This window comes from Juglans microcarpa x Juglans regia, chromosome 1D (genome assembly GCF_004785595.1).
Source record: "Juglans microcarpa x Juglans regia isolate MS1-56 chromosome 1D, Jm3101_v1.0, whole genome shotgun sequence".
Lineage (NCBI taxonomy): Eukaryota > Viridiplantae > Streptophyta > Magnoliopsida > Fagales > Juglandaceae > Juglans > Juglans microcarpa x Juglans regia.
The window spans coordinates 44,462,878-44,480,091 of NC_054594.1; the positions used below are offsets into that span (position 1 = coordinate 44,462,878).

The window sequence follows — 17,214 nt, forward strand, 5'->3', positions numbered from 1 at the left end:
GGCAAACTGCCAGGTCACCTGTAATGAAATGCCCACTACCAGATCAAGAATCCGAATTCCCAAGGCAGATCAATCCCTCCGCAGCATAATTTACAGCAGTCCTCTAATCAAATCTCGAATGCTAGAATCTCTTAGAAGCCAAACCTCCAAAAAGAGGTACCAATTTTCAAAACAAGAGAATTCAGAATTCTAAAAATCTAGGTTACCTTACTGTTATTACACTGATTGAACAGAGGGGGACGCACCAATATGTGAGCAACGAGACAACACTTCAATCATTTGCTGTTTGAGGTATAAAAAGTCAGAAATCAGTTTTATTCAAATATTATTCATTGTTTCAAACAATTCTGGCTACCATCATATTCCAATAACAGAAAAATAAAAGTTAAGGGTTGCAGGATTCGACACGGCTCACACGGGTATATCAAAGAGAAAGATCAGCCAAGTCAAAAGTTCTGGAAACAGCCTTGCACCAAGACTCCACCTTTTTCTTCCTCAACTCCTCACCCAAATTTGGACGGAATATGGTGGCACTTTTAAGCTTTTCTTCAGAAGCGAAAATCTCATCTTCTGTCCAAACGCCAACAGCTAATCCAGCAGCATAGGCTGCTCCAAGAGCAGTTGTTTCTATGTCAGCTGGTCTCAACACTGGACTTCCCAACAAGTCTCCCTACAAATAGTGGTAATAAATACAATTTACATTTATTGGACCAAATACATTATATCCATATATACATATGCACATGCATACATGTATCCATATACATGTATATAGATAGATGGTCATAGATGAGACATTCAGAAAGTAAAGCATAAGATCTGATATCTAATAAATTAATATCTACTCAAATGGCCATAGCAATTTAAACAGCCCAATAGGATCTCACACAATATTTATCCTCCCCTATAAGAACAGATAAGGATCCTCTCCATTTCATGTCAAACCGATGGTATCTATATAGTGCAAAATATTAAGTACTTTTTAGAAACACAATGAGTTCGTGGATACAAATACTTATTAGAGACTGATGCTAACGTGCAATAAAATAACTCTACATTTTCAATTTTTCTTCAATAATTTTGATTTCTTGTCGAGACTCAGAGAGCCAAATACATTCTGTGGCACCAAAAATTTGTTCTGTGAAGCTTCCACATAGTATGACATATATGAAATACAGTGCAGCAAATCCGAACATAACTCTTCATAAAAACTATTTTTTTGTAAGTATAACTCTTCATAAAAAAATTCTGATATTCAACAACTAAGAGACCTACATTCTGGCATAAGAACAAAAGTCAACAGAATTATCAAGGAAAGGACAGTTTTTACAGCCATAGAAAGGGTGACAAAATCGTATTTACAAAGGAAGAAACACTGAGTAGAGAAGAATTTAGCAAAGATTTATGAGAACTGTGTCAATAAAAAAGTGAAACAAAAAGAGGCTGGATTTGGTAATGTTCAACAATAAGCTGCTACGGGGAAAAAAAATCATAATAAAAGAGACAGAAATCTCAAACCTGAATTTGCATCAGAAGATTATTAACAGTAGCGCCACCATCAACCCTAAGCAAGAACTCCCCCTTCTCATTCTTAACCTCACCCTTCTCCCCAGCATCTTTGTGCATTGAATCCAGCACATCTTTGACTTGGAAACACATACTCTCAAGAACAGCTCGAGCAATATGAGCCTTGCTTGTAAACCTTGTGATCCCAATACAAACTCCACGAGCGTCATCACGCCACCAAGGAGCAAACAATCCATTAAAAGCAGGAACAAAATAAACCCCGCCTGTGGATTCAACCTGTGATGCCAATTTCTCGATCTCACTCGCACTACTAATAATCCCAAGACCATCTCTCAGCCACTGAACTGCAGCACCAGCAATAGCAATCGATCCCTCCAGAGCATAATTTGCTGGAGCTTTGGGGCCAAGCTTGAATGCTACAGTAGTTAGAAGCCCATGCTTTGACTGGATTATCTCTTCACCTGTGTTGAGAAGTATGAAAGCACCAGTTCCATAAGTGCTTTTAGCCTCACCTCTCCTACAAGCTTGCCCCACCATCGCGGCATGTTGGTCACCTAAACATCCTGAAATTGGGACACCAGTAACTGCCCATCCTTTGGATATTTTTCCAATAAGCTCAGAATTACTGACAATTTTGGGCAGAATTTCAGCTGGGATCCCTAGGGTTTCTAAAGTGGGTTTATCCCAATTAAGTGTTTTGAGATTCATGAGCATTGTTCTTGATGCATTTGAGATATCAGTGACGTGTATTCCTCCAGCTAGCCCACCAGTTAAGTTCCAGATCAACCAAGTGTCTATAGTTCCAAACAGAGCATCCCCTGCTTTCACTGCCTCCTTGACAGCATCCACATTTTCCATCAACCAGAGGAGCTTCAGTGCACTGAAATAGGTGCTTATTGGCAGACCACAAACTTCCACAAAATGAGTTCTCCCGCCTGACAATTCCTTCTCCAATTTTCTGTATATATCAAAACAAAAACAAAAAGCCCTAATAAAGAATTCAATTCACCCAGAAAAAGGCAAGCATGTATTCCTAGATTGCCTGAAACTTGAAAGATATATGAAAAACAACATCCGGAACCATATTAAAAAAAAAAAACCCATGATCCGAGATCATTAATACTGGACATCAACCTAATTATAGCCCAATCCCAATTCTTGAAGGACATTAAACTGATTCATAAATATAATTGAATCCACTCATGAGTAGAGATTTCAAGAAGTGAGTATCAAACGAAGTTCATAAATAGATCAAACCCAATTCAGAAAAATATTAGAACCCGATAGATGAACAACAAATTTTCAGGAATGAAAACCAATAAAAATCGTGAATAACAATCAGTCTGACACCTAGTTTATAAACAGATTTTCCAAGGAAAGGGTATTTATCAAATTTTCTAGAAAAAAAATAGCGACAGCCCAATTCCATAGATGGATATTGCCGAAATTTAAACGCAATTACTAACCAGTTCGGAACCAGATTAACCAAGTATCGAAGATAAAGAAATTGCAAGACTAAAACTAACACCAAATAATAATAAAATCAAGCTTCAAATAGACAGACGAGTACCTGCAAATAGAACTAGTTCGAACATCCATCCAAACAATGGCGTTGTAAAGCGGACAACCCGTGGATTTGCTCCACAGCAGAGTTGTTTCCCTCTGATTGGTCAAACCAATAGCCTTCAACCCACTGTCCACGTTGTATCCATCCGCTGTTGCCTTGTCCACTGCCTTGGCAATGCAAATCCTCACACTCTCCAGAATCTCCATGGGATCATGCTCCACCCATCTGTAAAATACAAATTCGAGAGGATATTTTCAGAAAGAAGGAGAGAGACAAAGAAAGTAGGGTGTGGATGATACTTGATGGATTACCCGGCTTCTGGGTAGAACTGAGTGAACTCGACCTGGTGAGATCCCACTGGGCGAGCTAAGCGGTCATAGATTATGAATCTGGTACTGCTGGTTCCTTGGTCGATTGAGCCAACAAACACAGCCTCCTCCTTTGACATTTTTCTTCTTCTTTTTCTTCCGCTACGTCTTCTCGCTCTTATTTTTAAAGCTTTTTCTTTTGGGCTTATTGAGGAAGAAAAAGTCTATGAAAACAGAGATGGGTGAGTTTGAGGAGCTTACGCCGTGATAAACAAGTGGAGAGGGTATCGGTTTTACCGCCAAGTCTTTCTTGGAAAGGTACACGATCCAAGGTACACCATGTCTATCCTGTCAATTTATATATTATTTATATATTTTAACTAATAATTATGCCTTAAAAATATTTGATAATTATTTCCATACTGCCTATTAATTAGGGGGTTGAAACATTTGATAAGTTTCTGAAAAAACTATGCGGATTATGATGACAATATATTTATATAAAAAAAAAAGTTACAAATTTAGTAAAAAAAATGTGATTCCTACTGAAATTAAATTAAAATGCATCGCATCATATCTACAAAATGAATAAATAAATAATAAATATGATATATTTTAACATTAGTTTTTTTTTTCTTTTTTAGAAATAAACATTAGTTAGATATTGAGGACTCACCAAATATGGCACGCACTTATTTCTATTTATCATTTACAGTTGTATTTTACTAAAATAAGTTCCATATAAGACAGGGCTAGATATGAATTGATAATCCTTACAAATATATATATATATATATATGTGTGTGTGTGTGTTTGTTTGTGTGTAAAATACTATCTATACTTATAGTTTAAGCTATATAAATGATATTTACAATTGTGAAGTATGTGAGTATCGTTTAATTTTATTAAAAAAAATTAAATAAATACGGAACTCACATTAAAAAAAAATTAAATTTTTTAATAGTAGATCCTATTCTTTTTCAAAATCATTATGCAGCACTTGCGCACTTTATAACTGTATTTAGTATTTCTTTTAAAATATTGAAGATCTTGAAATTTAAAATTTAAATTAAAAAAATAATATGATTACTCAATATGTATAATATTAGCATTACTTTATATATATGCACATAGATATATAAATTTAGAGTAATACTACATACAGTCGTGAAGTACTCAAGTGTCATGTCTTTTAAAAAAGAGTAGGATCTATTATTAAAAAATTAATTTTCTTTTTATGTAAATCTCATATTTATTTATTTTTTTAAAGTAATTACATAATATTTACACACTCATAATTATAATTGTCATTTCTCATAAATTTATAAGTTACATTTCTTTTAATATTTCTTTATTTTGGCATTAAAAATTAAGATAATTATTCAAATAAAAATGTAACGAGAATAAAATGGTGAAGTTTTGTTTATTCCGTTGGAAAAAAATAACCTCACTTTCTTTTCAAAACAAAACAAAAAGGATGCCGTGTTATTGGACGGGAAGTACGAAATCCTCGTAAAAGATTTATGACTCCGGAGTTGTTGGTTTGCTCAACGATATTCGATCCGCATTTTCTTGCCACGTGGCCATATTGCGTATCATAATATCATTGACCTGGATGCCCAACGTGATAGGTGGAAGAATTAGGATTTTTTTTGTTTTTTGGGATTTGGTCATACCATCACCGGAATTTTTGGCACTGCAAAATTATACAGAAAAAGTGCCGGTTTATAATTTTTTCAAAATTTTATATTAAATAATTTAATTTTTTAATTTTTTTAATTTTTAAAATGATATTATTATTAAAAATAATATTTTAATAAACTTTTAGGCTTCCATCAGTTACTAAACTAATCTCAATTCATCATTACAATTTTTTTAAATTTTAATACAAAATATAATAAATAATTCAACTTTTTCAAATCTCAAAATAATAATAATATTAAAAAATAATATATTCTAACAATATTTTATCATTTCAACTTAACTCAACTCAACCCAGTTCAACATCTAAATGCAGTCTTAACTTTTATCTCAACTTATCTCATCTCAATTCATTATTAAACGACGTATAAGTAATTCTTATAAAATGGTGTAAGAACGTATCATCATTTTATAAAAATATTTTCATGTTTAAGTTATTATTATTTATAAAATTGTGAAAAATGTGGTGTATCTATTATTATTATTTATTACTCTTTTATAGATTAAACTTGCATTAAATTATAAATATCTTTTGGAAAACAGTTGAAACATCTCTTTTAAATTAAAGAAATAATAATTGCAGTCGTGAATGCGCAAGTTTAACGCAATCACTTTAAAAAATACGAATATATACGAAATTTACGTAGAAAAAAATATAATTTTTTAATAATAGATCCCACTTTGAAGTACTCTATAATTTTATGTAGTATTATTCTTCAAATTAAACTATAAATCTCTTTCAAAATATTTTAAAACTTTTTTCTTGAAAAATCACATTACAATAAATAGAATTAACGTGTTACGTCAATATTAATTTGTAAAATAGTTTTTTTTAAAATTCTAATTCTCTTATATTAAATAGGAATTGCATTTTTTTATTCAAATGAGTTATATCCAATTTGACGTGTGTCCTTTGTATCAGAGCAATCCTGCTGCAATGCTGCATGCAATTGTTGTTGAATTTTAACATTGTATTGAGATAAATAATGTTTTTTTTTTTTTTTTTATTCAGAGAGAAATAATGATATTTATTGGCTACATTCAGAAGCCACTTGCATCGTTGACGAGTTATAATAGGACTGCCATATTATTTTTTTCCCCTCTATCGGATAAGGGACGGGAAAGTCAAGGGAACGAAACGATCCATTAAAGAAGTCGGTGAGTGATGTGTGAATTTTAGAGGTTCCCATCGTTTAGGGTGTGTTTGGCAAGTAAAATATTTTCATTATTATTTTTTATCTATTTTTTTACTATTTATTATTTTTTACTTATTTTTTAATATTTTATTATTATTATTTACAAATATTCTTAATATTTCTCAAATATACACACTATCCAAACTAAGGAATGGCAGCAAACTTTGAAGGCATTTAAAAGATGGTGGGTTTTATAAGATATTAGTTGGCTAACAACCAAAGATAAATCATCAACAACACATTAAATGCCGGAGAAGCTTACTAAGAAGGATAGCGACAATGGAAACAGGGTATCATTGCTGCTGAATACTGTTGTACCAATAATTGAAAAGTGAAAGGCATGGTAAATCATCAATGGCTTAAAAAAAAAAAAAAATTAATATTATACACTACATTCATATCTTATTTTAATTATATTAAATAATATATGACACATTTATTATTATTAAATAAAAAAAATATGTAATAAATGATCATTTAGTAGTGATAAATATATCACATCATACTTAATATGATAAAAGTAAGATGATAGTATGATGCATATAATTTAACTTAATAAGAATATATAACTTTACCAATTAATTTAAAATAATATTACGTACAGTCGTGGAGTGCGTAAGTATTGTGCAATCGTTTTGAATAAAAGTGAAATCTATTATTAAAAAATTAATTTTTTTATCATGTAAATCTTGTATTTACTCATTTAAAAAAAAAAAAAAAACTAGAGCACCCACGACTACTAATATAATTTCTCATTAATTTACGATCTCAAATATGCCAATTTTCTACGTACGAAATTGCACGCATGTTTTCTCTTAGGACATAGTCATGGCCTACATTGAAGAAAAAAAAAAATCCGTTTAAATGCCGCGCTAGTTGACTTATAGTTTAACGGTATGTCCTAATTTTATAATAATTACGAAAGAAAATGCGAGCTTGTTGGTTATAATTCTATGAAGATGGCCTCTCTTTATAGTTTTCAAATAAACAAATGCGATTACAAATAATATTGTTTTTCTTGTTTAATCGTAATGATGGTGGGACGCACAATTGGTGTGACGTCCTCTATCCAATCGCTTTTCTCCATCCTATATATTCAAGATCAAGCCATTTACATTAGTATGTTGCGTAAATGGCTTCAAATAAAATTATAATATTTCATAAACACTCAAAAAAAAAAAAAAAAATTGGATGCATACGTAAAAGGAAAAAAAGTACATACCTGATGTCGAACACGTGGATAATAAGAATCTGCTAGGAGTCTCACCCTCACACACTCTTGGATAGGACTGGAGTCACACCAGCAACTAAACAGTATTCAAACTTTTGCAATCAACTCTGTTTTTATTTCATTCAATCATCCCCTTTTATAATTAAGAAGATTATAGTTTGAAATTCAAATAAGCTTATATAACCAACAGAAATTTAAAAATTCAAACCAGCTAAAACCAACTTACATAACCAACAGAAATTTAAATTACAAAAATAAACTTGAAATTTAAAAGGTAAGACTAATAGACCAAGTCTTTAGCCTTGACAGAGTGCTCTCTTAAAGAAAAGGAAACCAAACACTTGTTTCTAATTGGTATAGATGTGTCATCGATCCAGCTGACTCGATAAGATTTGAAATGAGGCTCCTGCTTCAACTTCATTTTCTCGACCAAATCAAGGGACACAATGTTCATCTCGCTCCCATTGTCTATGATCAAGTTCATCGCCTTGCCTTAATGCTTGACTCTGGTAGGGAAGATATTCGTACGTAGCCAGGACTCATCCTCATCAACTCCCTGTTTGTGGCCCGTTAAAATCTTTCGGACTACACATACTGGTAGATCCGACTCTTCTAGCTCAACCTCGAGCACCTCTTCTTCATCATCCCCTTGCATGGCTACTACCTCGACCTCCTTTGAATTTTCTGCAGGTTGCTTCGTTAATTCTTCTTCACACACAAGTGCAAAGCGTTGGTTCTTCGTGGGATATACTACAACAAAATGTCTTCTTCCCCCACACTTAGAACACTCAACTGGCCCTTTATTTGCAGTGACTATTTCTTTTCCCTTCGCAGCATCGTACTCCTCATTCTGCTCAACCATTTTTGCACGGTTTGTCGTAACTTCACTTCTAGTATTCATTCTTCCAGCAAATGAGATTCCCTAAGCACTGTCGTCACTGCGTCCAAATATATTGTTACCTCGCCTCAAATTGGACCATTTTTGTTGGGCCTCGACGCAAAGAGCAAGTTGGTACGCCTTTTCAAAACTAAACAGGCGAGCTATAGTTAGCTCCTTCAGAATGTCCTCTCGTAGCCCAGCTTTATAAAAAGTTAAAGCTTGCCTATCTATCTCTGTCACATGACTGCGTATTGTAAGCTCATGGAACTTGGTAGTATAATTTTCTACTATCAAGTTTCCTTGTTTAAGAGCCAACAATTCTTCAAAAATGGTCTCTTCATAATCCAACAGTAAGAACTTCTCTTCCAGGCAAAACTTCATCTCATCCCAATCAGTTATGGGTGGTTGTCTACGCTAATGCAGTTGTTCTTCAACGCTTTGCCACCATACTCTCGCTTGTCTTTTCAGCTTCATCTTTACAAACCAAACCTTCTTTTAGGTTGCCATATTGAACCATTCAAAGTAATCTTCCAGTGACATTAACCGATCATGAAAGCTATTTGGATCCAAGCTCCCATGATAGTCAGGTATATCCACTCTAATCCGCTTCAACGCCTCATCAAATTGCTCATGGTCCCTTGGCCGTTGGTACTGCCAAGGAAAATGGCCAAAGTTGCCTCCCCTCCGAGGTGCATTTGGTGGTTGATAATGACCCACCTGTGGTCGATGGTTATCACCATCATTCTCTCCTCCCGCGCCTATTTCTTGGTCTTCATTGTTGCTTTGGTTCTCTCCTTCATCACAATTATTTTGGGTAGGAAAAACTCAATTCCATATGACCTCCATATGTTGGGTAAGGGCGGTGAGTTGGTTGGTCAGCAACGTCATCTCATCACATTGTTCTTGCATGAGTCGGCCACCGTTGTTGTAGGATCGTCCGCTTCTCGTACTCATACTGGTTGGTCACCGAAAGAACCTGGGACTGATGCCAAAATTGATGTCAAACACGTGGATAATAAGAATCTGCTAGGGAGTCTCACCCTCACACACTCTTGGATGGGACTGGAGTCACACGACTCACACCAGCAACTAAACAGTATTCAAACTTTTGCAATCAACTTTGCCTTTATTTCATTTAATCATCCCCTTTTATAATCAAATAGATTATAGTTTGAAATTCAAACAAGCTTACATAACCAATAGAAATTTAAAAATTCAAACTAGCTGAAAACTAGCTTACATAACCAACTGAAATTTAAATTACGAAAATAAACTCGAAATTTAAAAGGCAAAACTAATAGACCGAGTCTTTAGCCTTGGCAAAGTGTTCTCCTACGGGCAATATTTTTTCTTTCTTCCTTTTTTTCTTTTTTTTTTTCTTTTTTATGTCGGATCTCTCCAAGGCAGGGCCTTTCGGACCTACTTTTGCAGAGTAAATTTCGATTCCATGCACTACACTCTCTAAAGTTTTCTTATACGGAACTATTTAAATCGTTGACTTTTCACTAGGGTGTGTGATCCCAAATGATTGTTTGCACTTAAAAGATGTTAAACCTTAGATTTTGAATAGAGTGATGCACCCAAAATCAAAGTCTTCACCACTTAAGCTAACCCCTTGGATTATTGGCATCTTCTAAGAAAAGGCAAAGAGATTTTACAATGCATGAGTCACTTGATTTGTAGATGGGTTAAATTGTTATTCACGTGTATTTTATAATTTTTTTTTTTTTCAAATTTCTCCAACCCAAGATGGGGATGCCAATTGCCCAATGCTATTAACCAGTAGGTCAAAAGCTCTCACGGACTCACCCACCACCTGATTCACACATCAGGATTCATGTGATTTCACAAAATCTCTCTCTCTCTCTCTGGGTGAAATCTATCTAAACACGATGAGGGGAACATAAACTCACGTTGACATTATAGTTGACACAAATGCCTTCCAAGTTCCCGCTCCCAATGCAATGCTCTATGCCAGCATAACCAATGTCTTACTGTCCTTTGTTTGTAGTTTGGTTTTAACTTAAAGCCCGATAATTGTGGCGTCCATGAACCCCACGTACAATATATCATCACTGTCGACTTTCCCAAAAACCTTGCTTAGAAAAGCTCGTATGCCGCCATAGTTGACAATTACAGTACATCGCTTTGATTTTATTTTTAGATTAAGTAAGCGATTTCAAATATATTTACGTATTTTTTTATTTTTTAAAAATATTTTAAAATATTAAAAAAATGTGAAAAAATGAAAAAAATATATATAAAAAATAACTAGCGGTGCTATTCAGCGCGCTCAAAAAAAATCTATTCAACAGTTTTATATTATACACGTTTATTTTATCCTTTAATAAATATGTGATGTAACGTTACTGAATATAAAAATTCACTGATGTCAATCAAAAACCTTGTTGGATGGTGACGAGGAAAATATCCTCAAATTCGAGGTGTTTCACCTCTCACGTCAATTTATAGAAGAATGCTGCTTCTAGTGCCTTCTTTCGTTATGTGGTCTTTTACCGTTATCTTGAATAATTCTTTCTAAGACCATTTCTGCAACCTCCTCTCTTTTATTCACGTGCTTGTTATATGGGATGTTATCCTGTGCAGTGTGCTGCTTCCGCTCTATCCTTCTTATCCTACAACTACAAGGTTATCCTCTCGGACTTCTTTTTTGGCCTTTCTATCTTTTCCTTAAGATCCCTTTCGCGTTGTCGGCTTGGCTTCCCCTTCTCATCATGATTGGGCGATTATCCATCAGCTGTGCGCAAAGAGGGCTTAATATATAATGGGCTTGTTTTGAAGATTAATATGACCCAGATGGGCCAGCTCCTCGAGACTTTTATTTTCGGGCCACCGATGAAAATGAAATGGGTAATGCAAAGAGTCTTCGATCCAGGTAAAATATAAATAGTTTTCCCGTATCAATGTTCTATTGTTTAACCTTGAAGAAACATAAAAAGCAACACGCTTCATTGAACCAAATTATAATACCGGCGAACCGGTTCAAGTTCCACTTCCACCACCCCCCCCCCCCCCTCTCTCTCTCTCACTTCTATCTAATCACGTGATTTATTTTATTTAAATACACATTTTTAATCAAATCACATATTGATTGATTAGAACGTGTGATGAAAGGCTTAGAATTTCTCTTTGCAGAATTTGCAAATTGACCCAAATATTAATCGGAATTGATTCAAATTTATCTGTTGAATTCAATTATGCCTACACTTAATTGTAATTACAGGTCACTTCAAAGATTATAAAGATTAACATACACCGTGAAATGGATGCTAATAAATCGTAATTGTGGTTTTGAATAATGCTACATATAATCGTAGAATATATAAGGTTGTGCAATCGTTTTAAAAAATAATAGAGTTCACTATTAAAAGATTAATTTTTTTATATATAAATCTCATATTTATTTATTTATTAAAAGAGATTACATGATATTTGTAGACTTTACTGCTCTAAATATCATTTCAATGCAATTCCAGAGCCCTTTGAAGCGGATTTGCCTGCCTGAACGAGCTGTCCCGACTCCCTCTTATTCATACAATCAATTTCAAATAATTATAAACTAACTCTGGATGTTAACCAATATATTGATATGTTTTTTTAATGACTACTAGTTTCTTTATTTTTTTAATCAGAAAGTATACTTCTTTTTTTTTTTTTTTTTTTTTTTTGGTCAGCGATCAGAAAGTATTCAGACGCACACATGTTTGAATATTTTTCAATCAGAAATAATAAATTTTTTTCTCGGCAATCAGCAAGTATTCAGAGTTACACATATTAATTTGAATATGTGAGGATTAAAATAAAAAAAGTTAAATAAACGTCACAAATAGATGAAAATAAGAGGGATAAAAATTGGTGAATGAAACGTCACAAACAGATAAAAACTAAATAATCTTGAGACAACATCATCATCGGATATTTGTGAGAAACTCTAGATTTTTAAATTGACATCCTAAATTAAAAATGAATTATAAAAAATTGTGATAACTAACATGTTTAGATCATTTAGACTGAGTTTGGTTCTTTCTAACATCTAAATAACTAACCCTCAAATTACTAAACACATTTTAATTCAAAACATCTTTACACGTAGAACCAATAATCTTTTTCAACTCAACGCTTCTTTACACACATAATTCACAACCTTTTTAAACTTCTCATAAATATATTTAAATTCATTTTAATATCCAAACGTATATAAACTTATCTTAAGTGGGTCTCACAGAACTCTCTCTATCATCTCAATTCACTACTATTTGTAAAGAATTCAACTCAACTCAACATCTAAACGTAATCTTAAATTTAAAATGAACTATTCACATAAAGTCAGGGCACGTGAACATAAGTTGCTTCAAATGAACCGACAGTAGGCATATATGGTTTGGTGGAACTGAAATAATCATGGAGGAATTAAAATATAGTCTATGAATGATTCGCATATACTCAGTGATCACATGCCCGCTTTCATTCCCCACCAATAAATTTCTAATTATTAATGGAGCTAACGTTGTGAGCCATCATGGTCTAAGTGACAAAACATATAATGCCAAACTTATAACTTCTTTAATTGGTAAAATATTATTATTATTATTATTTACTTCTCATTTTTGCAGGGGTAGAGATGTAAAATCACCAAATAAGGTGTTGAAATTCTATCTAGTTCTTTTTTTTTTTTTTTAATAAATGATATGCTGTAGTGATAGCGTGTAATAGACACTATTAGCATAAAAGGAAAAGCCTGTAAGAATCTCGCAGCAAAAGACGAAAAGGAAGGAATACCCAAAAAGAAACAAAAAGGGTTAAAGTTAAAGGGAAAGGGAAACCGAAGCATGCAAGGCAAGGACCCGAGGGAAATGCGTTCTCCTCCTTCTTTTATTCATTCTGTACTTGTCTTCCTTCCGTTATCAAGATCTTGCAATACTCTACTTGATTTTGTAATGACATATGATATTTACGGTTTTAATAAGATCTATATGGAAAATTTTATATTTTAAATTTTAATGGTTGATCCTACTTTTTTCTTTTTAATGAAAATGTGCAGAACTTGTATATCTTAAAACGATATCCCACACACCACATTTTTTTATTAATTTTTGTTAGTTTTATTATTCATAAATTGATTAAGTTATTCTACTCATTATCCACACACTATACATTTGGTAATAAAAAAAAATTAAAAAAATTATGTATCGTGTGTAGACTTGTAGCATGAGAATAATGAGTATAATTTTTCTATATATATATAGACATTAATACATTTATATATAATACAAGAAAAATCTGTTTCTTAAAAAAAGAAAATCAATAAATACGGTATTCCTTGTTTTATATGTTTATTCAACTAAGGCCTTGTTTGTTTTCGAAAAACATCTCATCTTATCTCATCTCATCTCACCTCATCATTACAACTTTCTCAAATCTCCACAAAAAATAAAATAAAAAATTCAACTTTTTCAAATCCCAAAACAAAAATAATATTAAAAAATATATTCTAACATTATTTTATTCAACTTTTTAACTTTAATCTCATCTCATCTTATCTCATCTCTGAAAACAAACAGGCCCTAAAACAATCGAATAAATATTAATGTCTATATCATATATATATATATATATATATATTATTCACACGATCCCATGCATGCGGTTGGAAAGTAACAGAATAGTGACATATTGCCAATACCTAAGGTTAAATATGATTTTAACTCTGCTTTTAATTGATAGACATAATCATCTCACTTATACTATTTTTTACTTTTAAAATTGTTAAAAAAAAATGAGATTTTTATGGAGAATATACTCAAATTACAATCTTTAATTAACACATTGTGAAAAGTAAAACCTCATCCTTTGAGAAGAGACTTAAAAGTGTTGTCATTGGACTAACGTGTGAAGTTCATTCGCCATCCAAAATTATACCTAATCTTACACGTGTGGCATAGTGGCCTTGTATCTTCGAATAATTTATTCCCAATTATTCTATCACGTGTCTTGTTTTCCCTGAACGTAATGCGTAAAAACACTATTTTTACGATCCCTTTTCAAGTGGTACCCACGTCTTTTGCACCATTACAATGCATGTAATGCTTAAAGAAAATTAGTTAGAAAGGCAATGTACCAAAATGCACGTTCATATGTCTCGATCACCCAAAAAAAAAAAAAAAAAAACTGTAGAGAAAAGGGAAAACTCTTAAGCCGAGCAAGATTGTGTACCGAAGTGCACCCAGATGCTCATATAGATTAATTGAATGAAATGAACCATTTTTTATTGTAATTAAATGAGCTAGAGGTTTTGGGTGAGATCTAAAGTAAAATGAAAATATAAGACAAAACACATAGTTTTGACAAAACGGGATCTTCATGCCCCTCTTCTCTCCTTGCCATCTCTCTTCTCTGGTTTGACAAAAAATAGAATTTGTTTTCAAAATTTTATGTGATTGAAATGAAAATATTGAAGAGATAACGTGAATATTGTAGATTTCCTTAAATCTTTGTGGAGGGACATAGAAATGAACAAGCTTCACCATGACCATTCCCATGACTTGAGTCTCGTAATTATATCACACGGGCTAACCTCATGTGTCTTTCTCATGAAGTGGTTCAAGTGGACGGTTAAGCAATTTGAGCTCTTAAATAATTCTAGGAATTGTGAACTCCGAGTGCTGGAATTAGGAAGTGGTGGAGAATACAACCTAGGAATCTATCACACAGAGGAGGAAATGAGAGAATGGGAATTGGATTATGAGATGACAACTGACAAAAAATGGCAAGCCCTTGGTAATAGGGGTGCTTGGAATGTCAATTGTCTCTGTTATCTTGATACTTTTTTTTGACTATCCAGCTGACTCTGATGAAAACGAATATAAAGACAATGACGACAAAACTCCAAGTGATGCTTCAAGTATATATTCAAAAGTTACCCAACATTTTATCTGGAGATCATTTTTTTTTCATTTACCTGGTTGCTGTTTTTGTATAGTGAATCAAATATTAGAAAAGGGAATTTTCAAGGATGATTTGGTTGTCTAGTCATATTGTAAAAATCATAAGTTTGGCTTCTAATTTGAGAATAGGGAAGATGACAATAGATTAGAAACTCTTAGAAGAACTGTTGTTGTAACCCTTAGCTTCCATGTTGGAGATTGAAAAAAATAGAGAACTATTTTGATATTTTAACTTGGATTTTTTCTGCGAGCAGCTCTAAAGCTTGATCTGGATAGTGAGAATACTTAAGAAGTGTTAAGAATGTTTATGAATAGTAATAAAAAAATAATAAAAAATATTAAAAAGTAAATAAAAAGTAATAAATAATAACAAAATAAATAAAAAATAATAATAAAAATATCCTCCCACTTGCCATACACACTCCATCTTATCGTGTATGTCTTCTTCTTTTTTTGATTTCGTGTTTTTTTTTATTATAATAAAAGCCTAGTCAGCCATCGGTACAGAATTAATACCCAAAACTGCTTGTACGAAGAATAACTGAGAGAAAAGAGTTTAAAAAAAAAATTGATAAAATGGATCGGAGTGTTTGGTGTTGGGGTGGGATTGATTGTCCCAGCCCCCAGCCCAACGAGGTAAAGATTAAAGTTAACTGTTAAAGGGAAAGGGAAAACGAAGCATGCAAGGCAAGGACCCGAGGGAAATGCGTTATCCTCCTACTTGTATTCATTCTGTACTTGTCTTCCTTCCGTTATCAAGATCTTGCAATAGTCTACTTGATTTTGTCGTGACATATGATATTTACAGTTTTAATAAGATCTATATGGAAAATTTTATATTTAAAATTTTAATGATTGATCTTACTTTTTTTCTTTTTAATAAAAATGTGTAGGATTTGTATATCTTAAAACGATATCCCAAACACCACATTTTTTTATTAATTTTTGTTAGTTTTATTATTCATAAATTAATTAAGTTATTATACTTATTATCCAGACACCACACATTTGATAATATAAAAAAATTAAAAAAATCAATAAATACGGTATTCCTTGTTTTATATGTTTATTCAACTAAAACAATCGAAGAAATATTAATGTCTACATCATATATATATATATATATATATATATATATAATTCACACGATCCCATGCATGCGGTTGAAAAGTAACAGAATCGTGACATATTGCCAATACCTACGGTTAAACATGATTTTAACTCTGCTTTTAATTGATAGACATAATCATCTCACTTATACTATTTTTTACTTTTAAAATTGTTAAAAAAAAAAAGAGATTTTTATGGAGAATATACTCAAATTACAAACTTTAATTAACACATTGTGAAAAGTAAAACCTCGTCCTTTGAGAAGAGACTTAAAAGTGTTGTCATTGGACTAACGTGTGAAGTTCATACGCCATCCAAAATTATACCTAATCTTACACGTGTGGCATAGTGGCCTTGTATCTTCGAATAATTTATTCCCAATTATTCTATCACGTGTCTTGTTATCCCTGAACGTAATGCGTAAAAAAAAACACTATTTTTACGATCCCTTTTCAAGTTGTACCCGCGTCTTTTGCACCATTACAATGCATGTAATGCTTAAAGAAAATTAGTTAGAAAGGCAATGTACCAAAATGCATGTTCATATGTCTCGATCACCCAAAAAAAAAACTGTAGAGAAAAGGGAAAACACTTCAGCCAAGCGAGATTGTGTACCGAAGTGCCCCCAGATGCTCATTTAGATTAATTGAATGAAACGAACCATTTTTTTTATTGTAATTAAATGAGCTAGAGGTTTTGGGTGAGATCTAAAGTAAAATGAAAATATAA

At 32.6% G+C, this 17,214-nt stretch overlaps 1 protein-coding gene across 1 annotated transcript; it reads right to left on the reverse strand.

Annotated features, from left to right (window-relative positions):
* Positions 1-294: 294 nt before the first annotated feature.
* On the reverse strand, positions 295-3,730 carry LOC121259222 (glycerol kinase). Its single transcript, XM_041160735.1, has 4 exons — positions 3,406-3,730; positions 3,098-3,319; positions 1,519-2,485; positions 295-670 (listed from the first exon to the last, which is right to left on the reverse strand). The coding sequence occupies exons 1-4, from the start codon at positions 3,540-3,542 to the stop codon at positions 425-427; spliced, it is 1,572 nt and encodes a 523-aa protein (XP_041016669.1). The 5' UTR covers positions 3,543-3,730; the 3' UTR covers positions 295-424.
* Between the last annotated feature and the right edge of the window lie 13,484 nt (positions 3,731-17,214).

Coding starts and splice junctions, on each gene's coding strand:
- LOC121259222 (XM_041160735.1), bottom strand. CDS start 3,542: ATGTCAAAGGAGGAGGCTGTGTTTGTTGGCTCAATCGACCAAGGAACC. Junction 2,486..3,097: donor CGAACTAGTTCTATTTGCAG/GTACTCGTCTGT, acceptor TGATATATACAG/AAAATTGGAGAAGGAATTGT. Junction 671..1,518: donor ATCTTCTGATGCAAATTCAG/GTTTGAGATTTC, acceptor CACTATTTGTAG/GGAGACTTGTTGGGAAGTCC.